At 44.6% G+C, this 13,932-nt stretch overlaps 1 protein-coding gene and 1 long non-coding RNA gene across 18 annotated transcripts in view; one reads left to right on the forward strand and one right to left on the reverse strand.

The window, feature by feature from the left end:
- GARNL3 (GTPase activating Rap/RanGAP domain like 3) overlaps positions 1 to 9,375 on the reverse strand; it is a 49,490-nt gene extending 40,115 nt beyond the window's left edge. For 5 of the 17 annotated variants that reach the window (XM_085239699.1, XM_085239695.1, XM_085239694.1 and 2 more), the window contains exon 1: positions 2,005 to 2,237. In XM_085239699.1, the coding sequence (XP_085095825.1) occupies positions 2,005 to 2,060 (56 nt within the window). In that variant the 5' untranslated portion in view covers positions 2,061 to 2,237. Of the gene's footprint in view, positions 1 to 2,004; positions 2,238 to 5,392; positions 5,752 to 8,657 lie in introns of those variants that run through there. The other 12 variants (XM_085239692.1, XM_085239684.1, XM_085239690.1 and 9 more) reach the window with 6 other exon arrangements.
- LOC116217651 (uncharacterized) lies at positions 5,249 to 8,696 on the forward strand. The gene is made up of 3 exons (XR_004162350.2): positions 5,249 to 5,384; positions 6,708 to 6,773; positions 8,064 to 8,696. It is a non-coding gene; the product is annotated as an uncharacterized LOC116217651 (long non-coding RNA).
- Positions 9,376 to 13,932: the final 4,557 nt, after the last annotated feature.

The following is a 13,932-nucleotide window of genomic DNA, read 5'->3' on the forward strand; positions in this document are numbered from 1 at the left end:
GAACTGAAATCCATGTTCAAGGTGAAGCCACACCAATGTTAAAATACAGTGGGAGAATCACCCCTTTTCACCAGCCGTTTCTGCTGTATCTAATGCATCTCAAAACGCAGTTTGCTCTTTTGGCTCCCAGCGTACAACACTGACTCATGTTGCACCCACCGACAATCAGCAACCCCAGATCTCCTTTGCAGAGCTGCTCTCTAGCCACCCATTTCTCAGTCTGTGACTGGCATTACTTCACCCAGCATCTTTGCTGAATATCATGCCACTGCTGATTGCCAGTGCTCCAACCTACCTAGAACCCAAGAAGGCCTTCCATACTTCTAGGGAGTCAACATCACCTTTCAGTTTAATATCATCACTAACTAAGGGTGCATTCAACTCCTGTTTGCTCAATATACTTATTTTAAGGGTAGCAAATAAATTCTATAACAGCCTGAGGAAACAAAAGATGCCCTTTTTTTCAAACAGCTTTCAAACAGGATCAAAAAGAACTTCTCATGCTCACCACCACATACATTGTCATGCAAGTCAGTTACAGTTATCCATCAGTGCTTTTGTAATAATAGTCTTGTCCTTCTGCATCCTGATTCAAAATGGCTAGAATTTGTATAACTTTCACACACTATCCTTTTCACATCAGAATTATACTTAAAAGGTAGTCTTTGGTACTTATCAACCCAGCTGCTTCCTACCATACTTGTGATTTACTTCATATTAAGCAATTAGAAGCAGAATCTCGCACTAACATAAATGCTAAATAGACAACCTTGACAAAGCTAAGCACCTTAATTTATGAAAAGACAAAATATAGATTATCATGCTATTTGCATAACTGCACATATTCCAGTGAATTCCAGTGTGCATGCTTCCATTCTTGGTTACCAGAGATTCTGCTCATCAACTCTGACTTATCACATCATCTCATTTTAAAAACATGCTGTAATTACTATTAGTTTTTCTTACTGATTTTCTTCAGTAGATGACATTCTTCCTCTGTCTTGACCTGACCTATGCTAGAAAAATACTATTGTTCCAGTTATGCCAGTTTCAAATATAGCTGTAGTTGTATTAGGACAAACTGCCAGCACTGAAATATATGCTAGCTTCCCTGTGGCTCAGACTTATTTGCCTTAATAAGTTAGTTTACTTATATCGCCATGTGTTTTAATATAGATGAGAAACAAGAAATCAAACAAAACAGTTTAAACACATTTGTGCAGTATATAGAGCACACTCTATTTCCCTCTCTCACTTGTTTATGAACAAGGGTTTTGTATCCTAACAGATGAGAAAGAGGACAAGCTTTCCCCAGATTTCATCAGAAACTCCTACAAACTTTAACAGTCCTAAAAGCCAAATGGCAAAGCAAGTTTTCATATATTCTGTAACCCACACTTAAAAGACATGTATTTTTACCACTCAAGTATCAAATGTCTTGTGTCTTAGGACTCTGACACCTGAAAGCACTTTACTTGGAGGAGGTTTGGGGGGGGGAGGAGATGTGACAGAAAAAAATGAGCTTGCACGTTACGACTGTTTGATAACAAAGTCACAGCTTGCATGCCCTCTTTAACTCTCCTGTCTCCTTCTTACACATCTTTACCTGCCAGCCCTTCGACATACCGTACTGGTTAATCTATTTTCATTGAAGAGACAGGCACAGACATAAGCACGCTAAATAATCGAGTAATCGCAGGCATCCTCCAGGCATCTGTTTGCACGAGCACGACGCCGAACACCCTGCGAGCTCTGGCCCGCGGGCGTCCCGTCCGGCTCCGCTCACGCCACCGGCAGCAACCCCAGAGGAATCGTCCGAGTCCCGGGGCTCGCAGCGCTCCGCTGAGTGCCAGCCAGGAGCCTGCAGCACTACCCCTCGAAAGCCCGTCGGCCCCCATCCCCAGGCCCCCCGCACAGTACGAACATAACACCGCCTATCCGTATCGGCAGCGCGGGCCCTCGGAACGCCGCGCCCCGCCCGAGCCGCCTCTTTGGCTCCAGTACCGCTGAGTAAGGCCGAGGAACCGGGTGGACACCGCCTCTGCGCTGTTCAGCTCCATGCGGGCGGCGAGGCCGGGACCTCACCGCTCCAGCGTCGCGTCTCGCTCGAGAGAGACGACGAGAGCCGCTCTCACACATCCCGCTGCCCGGACGCACAGGCGCCTCGCGCGCGCGCGTCCGCTATGCTGCGCGAGCCGCTCGGACTCCGCGCTGCTGGTCGCGCCGCCGCGAAGACCGCCGGGAGCTGTAGTCCCGGACGGCGGGCTGGCGGCCCGCCCTTCGCAGCGAAAGGTGCGGCGCGAGAAACACGGGCCCTGCTGTCGGCCAAGCACTGGCAGTTTGGCAGCTGCCCTCAGGTCCACGCAGGAGAAGCTTTATCTATTCACCCAGCCTCTCACATAAAAATGTCTGCTGTTACTAGAGAAGCATATCGCTGTCCCCGAGTAATACTCAATGTCTGACAGTCAGAGGAAGAATCTGCAGCTTGCAGACATCCAACAACTCCATCTAAGTGTAGAATATAATGCTCAACGAACAAAATTTAAATATAATTGTTTTTGTTTTACTCCAGGGCCAAAAAAGAGTGAGAATTCCATGTGTGGGGCACTTCTGGAGTGACATATCTTCATGCTCTCTCCTGCACACAGTTTTTTCCTTCATATATGTAGATAATCGTAGATGTCACAGTTCTTTCAGACAGAAATAATGACATCAAATTTAAAATAGTAACATTTACCAACTTAGGAAATAATCTCACCTCATTAGATACACTATTCTGATTTCACTATTAAATGTTTGGACAGGAGAGTCACCACCCAGACTAATCCTCAAAGCTGGCAAGAATCTGTACTTTAGTGGCTATAACTTTCTTTTTAAAAATTAAAACTTACGTCTACAAGCAAGACATTACCGGAAGATAAATGGCTAAGTACTGTAAATAATGCTTTGCATTTAATTGTTAACTAAAGTATCACTAAATATTGCTTTTGTTATTGAAGGATTATCTCCTGTGTATGGGATTTTCCAGTTTTAGAAGTCAATGGAAAAAAATTTTTTTAGCCTTATAAAATAATGCCTTGTAAAGAATACCTTAATTTTTTTGTAGACTACATGTACTGAGTTAGTTACATCATAACTTAAATTTCAACACACAAATCCAACCAGTAACCACAAACAGGTTTATTGCAAACCAATATTTCTATATTCTACATGCCAACTGAAATTAATTTTCACCTAATAACACTTGAAACTCAAAGCTGACTGCTGGTATATCAAAGCACCCTAATGAACAAGAATATACACTGCCAGTAAAACAGCTTCAAGGTAGCTTTTATACTAGAGAAACAAAACTCTTCATTGAAAAAATAACAATCAACCCTACTCAACATTTTGTACTAAACCACAACTTTCCTTCTTCCTGAGTATCTCCATTGCTTTACAAGTTTGTCACAAACAAGATTTCACTTCTCTTGCTCCTTCAGAAGAATGTACTTCTATGGAAATAATGACACATAATATTACTTAAATTATTTCACTTTCACTGCAATTAAGTTGTCATTTACCCTATTCCTCTTCCCTTCTGCGCAACAGATATAAAATAGTGAAAATGAATACATGCATTCACTCAAATATTTGCTCTGTGGTGCCTCCCTGTCATCCTAAAATGAAAATATCAACATTTAAAACACAATCATCTCTGTTTTATACAGAAAAGAAAGAAACCCTGACTCTGCATAGACTCTAGAAATTACAACACTATGGAAGATTCTCACTTTAACTCTTCAAACTACTTTTTTTTTGTTGATCAGTACCTTTCTAAGTAGTCTCCTGAAAGCCTGAGTCTGTCTGATACCATGAAATTCAACAGCACTTAAAAATTCCAGCTAGGATAGAATCCAAACACAGATGCTCTGAATGAAAAAGATCAGCATATCAGATTTCTGTATTATGCCATCACTTCAATGATTCTTTGATCAAAGTGTAATAAATCTTAAACATCAAAAAAACCTCATTACTTTCTGTTTAATTTCCATAGTTTCCTTAATCTAATTCTGCCTTTGTAATAGCATTCCATTTTGTATGATTTATATAAAGACCAATGAAGGGCTTAATTCACCAGATTCGTGATACCCGTAGTCTCGGCAACTTCAAATTGTGCTATACTTCTCTTAAAATAAAGATTCCTCATTATTTTTGTTAAGGCTGTGTGAAACAAATCTTATTCCTAACAAAATTCTGACTAGCAGAGATTCTCAGCATTTTGCAGACAGGGAATAACTTTGGAAGTTATCACAGACTCTTAGAAATGAATACCGGAGATGCTCCAGGCCATTAATAAATAAATACTAAAGTAAAATCTCTACTTAGAAGTAAGGAAAGAGAAGTACTATAATAACATCCTCTGAAGTGTAGCCATCACTTTTAACACCAAACAGAAAGGCACATTCTCTGTAGGTGACAGAGAGTTTAGTATTCTAGACCAGAAAGCTATTAAAAAAAAAAAAAAAAAAAAAGGTGCTTTTGCAATTGTGCAGTTGCACAGCTGGTGCAATAAGGGATGAAGATCTAAACAAAACCCAGTAAATCAAATAAATCCTAATCCATGATGCTTGTTTTTTAAATAAATAATTAAATTTCAACATGGGGGTAAGCTTTGATTCATTTTTTTTAAGAAGGCTAATAAACAAAGTGTGTAGCTTATGGAAGTGGAAAAAAAAAGACCACTACACTGTATTTTCTTCTGGGGGAAAAAAAAAAAAGAACATATCTTACATAAGTAGAACAAAAGTAATTATCTTCTCAAATGCATTGGCAAATTGATAATAAACTCCATTTTTAAGAAAACAGTAATTTTAAGAAAACAATGTAATATATTCATTTTAAAAACATCCTAAATTTTCCAAATGGAAAAAGTCATCTATGCATTTCAAACGATACTTTTGCAATATGTAAAGCAAAATAAAAAAACTCTCTTTTCCTGCAGGCAAGCCTTTCTTATGCCTCTGAGAATATGTGCGCAATTGAATATATTTTGTATATATATACATATATTCACGTTATCAGTAGGAAGCACAGCCTTATCAAAGCCTGGCCGGTTCACCCACAGCCATCATTCGGGTTAGATCTTCTCTTTGCTGGTTTATTTTAAACCCATACCCAAAGCCATTTGTTCTATTGTCTCACGCTTCAGGGTCACCACGAAGTCAGGCAGGCCGCTACCGATTAGCGGTGAGCACGCGCAGCAAGTCTGCCCCTTTCGGGCAAGAACTGCCGTCACCCGCCTGCCTGGCCGCCCTCAGGCAGCTCCACCACAGAGCCGCCCGGCCGCGCCTCGCCCGCGGCCCGCCCACAGCCCGCGCTACCGGAACGGCAGCCGCTGACAGGTAGTTACCAGAGGACTCTGAGAGGTGCCGGGCACCAGCAGCAACTGGCGGTGAAGTTGCCCGGCGCACCTGACAACGGCATCAGGACAAACTTGCGCCGCGGCGCCCCGGCGCTCCCTGCTTGGGCGGGCCAGGCGAGCGCGCAGCCACGGAGACCAGCGGCGGAGGCCGCGCGGCGGTGTGGCGCTCGGCAGCCCAGGGCCTTTCTGCTGCGCACCATGGCGCAGGCTGCCGAGCCCAGGTCCTAGAGCCCGCGAGTCCCTAGCGCCGGCCGCAAAGGGAGCGCTGACGTTGTATGTATGGAACCCCAGCGAAGACCCGCAGATGCGGGCGGCCTTTGCTTTATTCAGGTTTGGGCTCTGGCCCCACCTCTCAGACTCCAGCAAGGGAATTGCCTCCCTCCCAGTCTGACCCTCCCCCATCCCCCAATCTGCTTCTAAGCTCCCGTACCCCAGTGAGAGATCTAAGGCATGAAGAGATGCATTACAGCCCGACTGGATAGCCTGCTTCTAGACAGTATTTTCTTCGTGAATACTCAAATCCTGACGAGCAACGTTTGAGAGACATTAAGGAAGATAAAAGATAGGGCAAAGCAAGGAAAACACTCAGGGAAAGCAAGTGTAGTGCAATGGACAAATCTATGCTAAGCCAGTGGGATACCATAAAGTAATGAGCTCTGGGGAAAGCAGAGCATGCCACATTATATAATGAATGTACATTTGAGTTTATGTTTTGCTCTTACCTATCTGAGCAACTAGCAGGCAGCAGAGTTGAGTTCCAGGGTGTTCTAGGAAATTCAGCTTTCCTGCTATTCTCAATGAGAGACAGAAAACTGTTCTTGCAGTCCTTGTACCGTCCGGGAGCAACATGCTTCTCCAGTGCTGCCTGCATTTAACAGGCAATGAGATACTGAAGGGACTGTGCAGCATGCACAGGGTAGCACCTCTTTTGTACTACCCTAACTCTACATTATGATTAGCATTACGTTAGCACTGATGTTAGAGTTACCTTTAGGATTGCAATTACTGCCAGTGTTATTTTTACAGTGACTTTTCTGGATAATTTTCAGGGGATTTTTTTTAGGCTAAGGCTTATTAGAATTACTGTTAGGGTTATTAAGGCTGTGATTAATGCTACTTTTAGGGTTAAGATTACGGTTATGTTAATGATTGTTTTTTGAATTATGATTAAGGTTAAGGTTACTTTTACTAGAGACTTTTAGCATGATTTTTATTGTTACACTTGGAGTTAAATATTATTTTAGTGTCAGAGTAAAGGTTAGGATTAGAGTTACACTGGGTGTTAATACAGTTATCTTTACAGCTCCTATGGGGGTTGAGGTCTGGGCCAAGTGTTGGATCTGAGAGACAGGATGTCTCAGGAACACAGGTAAGCAAACTATGCGCTCAGAGCAGCACAGAGGTTTACGAGTTCCATTCAGTGCACACACCTTCACACACACAAAAATAATTAATCCATTTTAGATAATCCCAGTAAACAGCAAGCAGGAACTCCCCAAGCAACTGCACTACAACTTACTGACCCTTGAGAGACAGCAAACCACTGAAAAGGAGAAAGAAGGAACATATCGGCAGTGGATGCAACAGGCAGAGCCAGCAAGGCGGCCCCTGCTTCAAAGTGCATGTCTCCTCTCTACCCCTCTGCAACCACTCTCCTACTTCGATTCTCCCTTTGATTCTCCCTAGGGTCTGCAGGGTTTGTTCCACCTGCACTCTGTACCTGTGTGGTCAGTGCATGAAATGGAAGCACACCTCCACTGCCAAACCTTAAATGAAGGATCCACCTTTTCTGGTCCTTCAGTCCATTGCATTGCATACACCTGAGCTCACCCGGGCTGGCCCTGCCTTCCCACCAGGTGCTCAATCACTGTTTCAGGCTGTGACTTAGCACTTCCACTACATGGAGACAGCAAGAGGATGTAAAGACAGAATATAGTTTTTGTCTTTTTTTAAATTATTATTATTATTATTATTTTTTTTTTTTTTACCAAAGTCACCTATCTTGAAACTTAAAATGTTTAAATCCTTCAGGAAATTGCCCACAAATCACAACACAAATGGAGACAACTAAAGAAAAACATAGTTCTGCTGCTACCCACATTTCTTAACTTTAACTTAGGCTTCCAGAAGAAATTATATCTGAAGTTCACCCAAAGAAGATTTCTGAATTTCATTAAGAAAATAATCCTTATGATACACAATGTTCATATGCTAGGAAAAAAAAAAAAAAAAGCCATATCTATTGATAGAAAAGTTCAGCTGCAAATCAAACTACAAGACCACTGGCATGCACATCTTACATCACTTAATTCGCATTAAAATAATACATGTAGTCATTTGATGTCACCCTACCTTTCCGCTTGTCACATGATCTTACCAAAATGCCTTATTTATTGATGAATTTTAATACAAGGTGCAAAGTACTTATCATTGATATTCCAGTAAGCTGAATGTTTAAGTATATAAAGAGGAAAGAATCTGTGGTTCAAATAAAAGGCACCCGGATGTGTTTTGCTACTGCTTAAACAGGCACAAGGTAAGTGGATGCAAGTTCTCTGAGGAAAAACATATCTCAACTGAATTAGAAATGGATTTAGAAAGAGCGCTTCTTACATATCACGTACAAGATGAAATAAAATGCATTTTATGTGATTTTCAGCATTCAACAACTATCTCAAGAGGTACTAACTGCTAAGTGGCTAAAATACAACGATGCGGCAACAGATCCACCGGCAAAGCTCAACATCCAGTAAGTCCTCCCTCGCAATGCATCTTTGCCAGCAACCCTTCCTTTCACAAGCCGAGGATTCCGCTGGCCACGAGGGCCCCACGGGCTGAGGGCAGCGCACTTTCTGTCCGCGCCTCCTCCCCGGGAAGGAAGGTCGCGCGCCGCGCACATCTCCCCAGGACACGCCCCGCTCAGCGACGGGCGATGGACGATGGCTGGGGCGCTGCTTCGCGGCGGGTTACGCCGCTTCCCCCGGCACAGGAACAATGCCTTCATTTCGTTATCATTAAACTCAGTAGTTAGATTTTGGTGCTAGAATATTTGAAAACAATACAAGAGCAAAAAAAAACAAAAAAACAAAACAAAACAAAAAAAAAGACAACATCAATTCCATCATTTTTTCACAGATGTTCATAAGAACTTAGCCATAAAGTTTCCTGGGTTTGGATACGTTTTCCTTGGTTTTCATTGTCTTTTTTTTTTCCCCACCCTTCCTCTTCTTTTTCCCGTCAAGAGAGAACTGACCGCCAAGGAGTGCCACAGGTCTGCGTCAATCCCTTCGGAGAAATACTTTCCGCGGTCTCTGCTGCCACCGTGTGGCCATTTCGCGGAACCGCGGCCGTCTCTGATGCCGCAGGCTGCGCAACCATGCGGAAGTGGCTTAAGTACGTTCTCGTCGCTCTACGCAGCTAATCCGCCAATCGTTACTAGGCTTAGTCCTCTAAGCACGAGTGCGCATGCGCCCTGAAACATACAGCGAGCACCCGTATGTGCAAGCCACTGAGGTGAGGGCGAACACTGAGTTACTGGACCGCCGACGCTGTGATATTCTCCCTGCTTCCAAGTCAGAATGTCCATTGTCTCTTTCCTCGAGGAGTTTTGCGGTCGAGCCCATCCCGGGAACGAAACGGTTTTGCTCCCAGCGACCCCTGCGCCCGTCGTGGAACTACAGTGGCTCACCGTTGCGCATCACCATGAGATGCCCGCCACGATCAGGGAACACAGCACACGTAGTGAAGTGCCGGGAGTAGCGCATGCGTAGTCCTAAGACAAGAGAAGACCATGGCTAGTACTATAACAGAAGGGCGCATGCGTACTGCTGCTCCAGTGCATGCGTAGTAAACTACTGGCAATAGCACATGCGTCCTGCAGTGACAAGACAAATCACATGCGCATGTGTAGGCGTGCATCGAAACTGGCACGTGCGTACTAATGAACCCAGACTAGGGCATGCATAGCGCTGCGCCGGGCTCGCACTTGCGTAGTGACAAATAAGCGCATACATACAAGTATGCTGTCAGATGCGCATGCGTAATAAAAGTGAGGCGGTAACGGCGCATGCGTAGTAACATGACAGAATAAGCGCATGCGTCCTGCGATGCCTAGACAAGCGTATGCGTAATCGTGTATCCATAAGTGCGCATGCGTAGTGGAATGTCCGGACTAGCGCATGTGCAGTACGGTGCCAAAAACAGCACATGCGTAGTGACGTATACCGTCTAGCGCATGCGTAGTGTTATGGCTTGCCGGGAGTGGTGCATGCGTAGTGCTGTGCTGGAACTGCCGCATGCGTAGTGCAGTGGCTGAAATGGCACATGCGTAGTGCGGTGCTATAATTGCTCATGCGTAGTGGCGTACTTGAAATGGCTCATGCGTAGTTATGTGTCTCAATTGGCACATGCGTAGTGGTGTACCTCAATTGGCGCGTGCGTAGTGGTGTGTCGAAATTGGCGCATGCGTAATGCAGTGTCTAAAATAGCATATACTTGGCGCTGTGCCATAAGTGGCGCATGCGTAGTGAGGTGCCTGAATTGGCGCATGTGTACTAGCGTGCTTGCAATGCCGCATGCGCCTTGCACTGGCTGAAATGACGCATGCGTATTGCAGTGCGGGAACTGGCACATGCGCAGAGCTGTGTCAGAATTGACGCATGCGTAGTGATGATGTGTCGGATCTCGCGCATGCGTAGTTGTGTGCCTCAATTGGCGCATGCGTAGTGTAGTATCCAAAATGGTGCACGCGTAGAGCAATGCGATATGTGACGCGTACGTAGTGCAGTGCAGGAACTGGCACAAGTAGCGATGTGCCTCAGTTGGAGCATGCGTAGTGCCGTGTCGAAACTGGTGCATCCATAGTGCTGGTCGGTAACCGACGCATGCGTAATGCAGTGCCGAAACTGGCGCATGCGTATTAAAAAGCATCTGGGCTTTTTGCTGTCATAGTTGAGGGGTCTGCTTACGTGGTTTGCAGTATGGGTTCCTGGTTACAGCCCCACATCTGGATGGGATGTGAGTCAAACTTCGCATCCAGAACCCAAAACGTACCCCGTGCTGCAAACCCCATCTCTTCTTTTTTCTTTTTCTAATAATTTTTCTTTTTATAATTCTAATTATTTCATTTTCCTTTTTTATTTCCTCTTATTATTCTTTTCTATTTCTTTTTCTACATCTTTCTTTTCCCTTTTTTCATTTTTATTTCTCTTTTTTCATTTTCGTTTTCCTTTTTTTTTTTTTTTCCTCCTCATTTTCGTCTTCTGTGAACCAGAAGTATTCAGGCAATGAGAAACCAGGGAAGGAGAAGGTAAGAGTTGAGTAATAGGTCATGAACAATGTCCCACTGATTCAGATTTCAGCATTCATGAAGAAAATACTACCAGTCTACAAGAGACTTATCCAGTTGGGTTGCATTACCAAATTCCAAACCTGAATAAACCAAAGGATGCACAATTTTGTGGGTTTTCACTTGGATTCCTTGTTTTGTCCATGAGGATTCATGGTATTTTTGTATAGGTTTGTGGGTCTTCGCTGGGCTTTGCAGAAGTCTGCCCTGGTTCACTGAAGACTTTGCAGGATCACTGGTCTTCACTGAGGTTCCATGAAATTCACATGGTTTTGTAAAATTTTACATGGCTTTGCTTCTGTTCACACTAGTTCACATATCTTCGCTTCGGTTCAGTCAAGTCTGCAGAATTTTGTTGGCATTTGCTGCCTTAAAATTTTTACTTCTTTACTTAGTCCCTGACAGTTTGCAGGTGGAAACTCAAATTCTGAGTCATCTAGTGTTGCTGCCACTTCCCCCACCTTTCCAAGTTATGTGCCTGCAGTTAAAATACCATCTACACATGGATACACATCCTAAGGCAGTGAAACCTTCTGTCAAAGTTCACTGAGGTGGCTTGAGCAATAGTGGGAGAATGTTTACACCCCTGTGGGAGTCTGCTGAAGGTATATCATATCTCCTCCTGTGTGAAAGCAGACTTTTCTTTATCCTCTTCCTGCAAGGAAACTGTAAAGAACATATTTTTTACATTGAAAACTACCATCCAGATAAGCTCCAAAGCCCATTTCACCTCATACTCCAGCCCCAAACCATGAGCATTTCACACCAAACTCCAGGTTCATGTCCTTGCTAATTCACCCCAAATTGAGCTTCCAAAAACCTCATTATTTCATCCCAAATATCAGCCCCAAATCCTTAACATTTTCCCCCAAACTCCAGTCCTAAACCCTCCCTATTTCACCCCAAACATCAGCCCCAACGCTCCCTCATGTCACCCCCCAGTGATGCTCCAGCATCACTCCCCCAGCGTTACTCCTTAATATCAACTAATTAATTAGTGTACAATTAACAAATATACAGACATTAAGGTATAATAGAGAACTTAGCTATGATATTATTACACCAAGGCAGGAAACAGAAACAATAGATACACTCACCTAGATACACTCACCCATAACCTGGGCTCACATGGGAAACTCTGGTAGAGTGGATCTCAAGAAAAGATCCTTCCCTACCGGCAGTCAGCTCTTAAATGGGTCTAGGAGGGGTGGAGCCAGGCTCCGCCCCTTCTGGCAGCACAGGTGAATTGCCTTCACCTGTGCTCCCGTGGCTGACTCATTACTCGCCTCAGGTGATAATCAGATGTTCAGGCCATGACTCAGCAGTTCCCATACAGTCACCAATTGGCATCAAGGACATACTGGGATTAAAATATGTGGGCTATTGCAGGTCATCTAGCTATAAACCTCCCTTGGCAGACATTCATGTTATTCATTTTCTTTGTTCTATAGCTGTACCGGCACTTTAAGAGCCAGCCTGAAGCTGTGATGGAGCACCTGGGGAGGGGTGCAGCCCTGTGAGCACAGCTGGGGGCAGTTTGGCTGTGGGGTGGGGCTGAGCCAGGCTCCACCCTTCCCTGATCCCATTTAAGGGCTGGGAAGGCTAGGGGCAACATCTGAACCTGGGGAGTGCTTCCTTTGGAGTGTGCCTTATTCTTTGGGATGGAGTGAGTGATTTTTTTTTTTTTTTTTTTTTTTCCCTCTATTGTGGAGCTGCTATCTCTCTTTTTTGGTAGGGAATCCTGACTGTACTTAAGGGCTAGTAGCCATTTGTATCTAGAAGCCGCTTCCTTCACTTCAGAGTGTGGAGGAGTATTGGTCCTTGGAATGGGGTAAGTGGTTTCTTTTATTTCAGGGCTGTGATCTCCTCTTTTTGGGGGATCCTAACAGCATTGAAGGGCTGGTAGCTGTAAGAACAGCATCTGAACCTGGAGACTGCCCCCTTTGGGGTGTGGGGTGAACCCTTAGAATGGAGTGAGTGATTCCTGCTTTATTTCAGAGCTATGAGCTCTGCCTTTCTGGAGAATCTCAAGCTGGTTTAGAGCAGCTGTTTTGGTTACGTGTGTTGTTTCCTTTTCAATGGTTCTCACCTCTTAATCTCCAATCTGGACTCCAAACGTGACTTTTCTGCTCCCATATCTTCCCACTTCATGGCTGTAATTAATAGTGCCACGTGTTAATTGTATCCATGCAGTGTTTTTTAAGGGCATTCTGTGCATCATTGTAGTGTTTTAAATTATGTTCTGTGTCTCTTCTGATTTCATTTTGCAGCATGATGGGGTTTAAGGATTGCCTGGGTTCCTCCAATCAATGGTGTGAGATCTGTGCAGCAGGTAATGAACATCATGAGCCCCATGTTAGTGCACTGCTTGTATGCAGGTAGGTTTGCGATGCGGTCCAACTCCCCCACAATGAACATCTACAGCTAGATCAGGTTGCTCAGAGCCTGACCCAGCCTCACCTTGAAAGGGAAAGCACATCCGCCACGTCTCTGGCAACCTGTTCCACTGCCTCACCACCCTCACTGTAGAAGACATTTTCCTTGTATTGAACCTCAATTTTCCCTTGTTCTTTCCTTTAAATATTGAAAGGCTGTTACCAGGTTACCTTGGAGCCTTCACTTCTCCAGGTTGAACAGTCCAGCTCTCCCTTCTTATAGAAGAGGTGTTCCATTCTTCAGTTCATGTTTGTGGCTGTACTCTGCATGTGCTTCCACAGCTCCATGTCTCCCTGCACTGAGGACTCCAAGTCTGGGCGCAGCACTGCAGGTGAGGTTTCACCAGTGCAGAGCAGAGGGGTGGGGATTGCCTCCCTTCGCCCGCTGACCACAAATCTTTGGATGCAGCTCAGGATACATTTGTCTTTCTGGGCTGGAAGGGCCTATTGCTGGCTCGTGTCCAGCTCCCACCCACCAGTACCCCCAGGCCCTATGGGGCAAGACTATGCTTAGTCCTTTCACCCCCCAGCATGTTTGGGTGGTGGGTGTTCCCTCATTCCAGCTGCTGATCTGCATTTGGATTTGTGCATATTACTCAGCACATCGAGGTCCTTCTGCTGTGTCACTGCACCCCACAGCTCAGTGTCCTTAGGGTGCACTCAACCCCACTGTTTATGTCACTGATGAAGGGGCAATCCCAGATGTTTATACAAACTGGGTGTAGAACCCTTCAGAGCAGCCCTGT

This window comes from Meleagris gallopavo, chromosome 19 (assembly GCF_905368555.1).
Source record: "Meleagris gallopavo chromosome 19, MGAL_WU_HG_1.1, whole genome shotgun sequence".
NCBI lineage: Eukaryota > Metazoa > Chordata > Aves > Galliformes > Phasianidae > Meleagris > Meleagris gallopavo.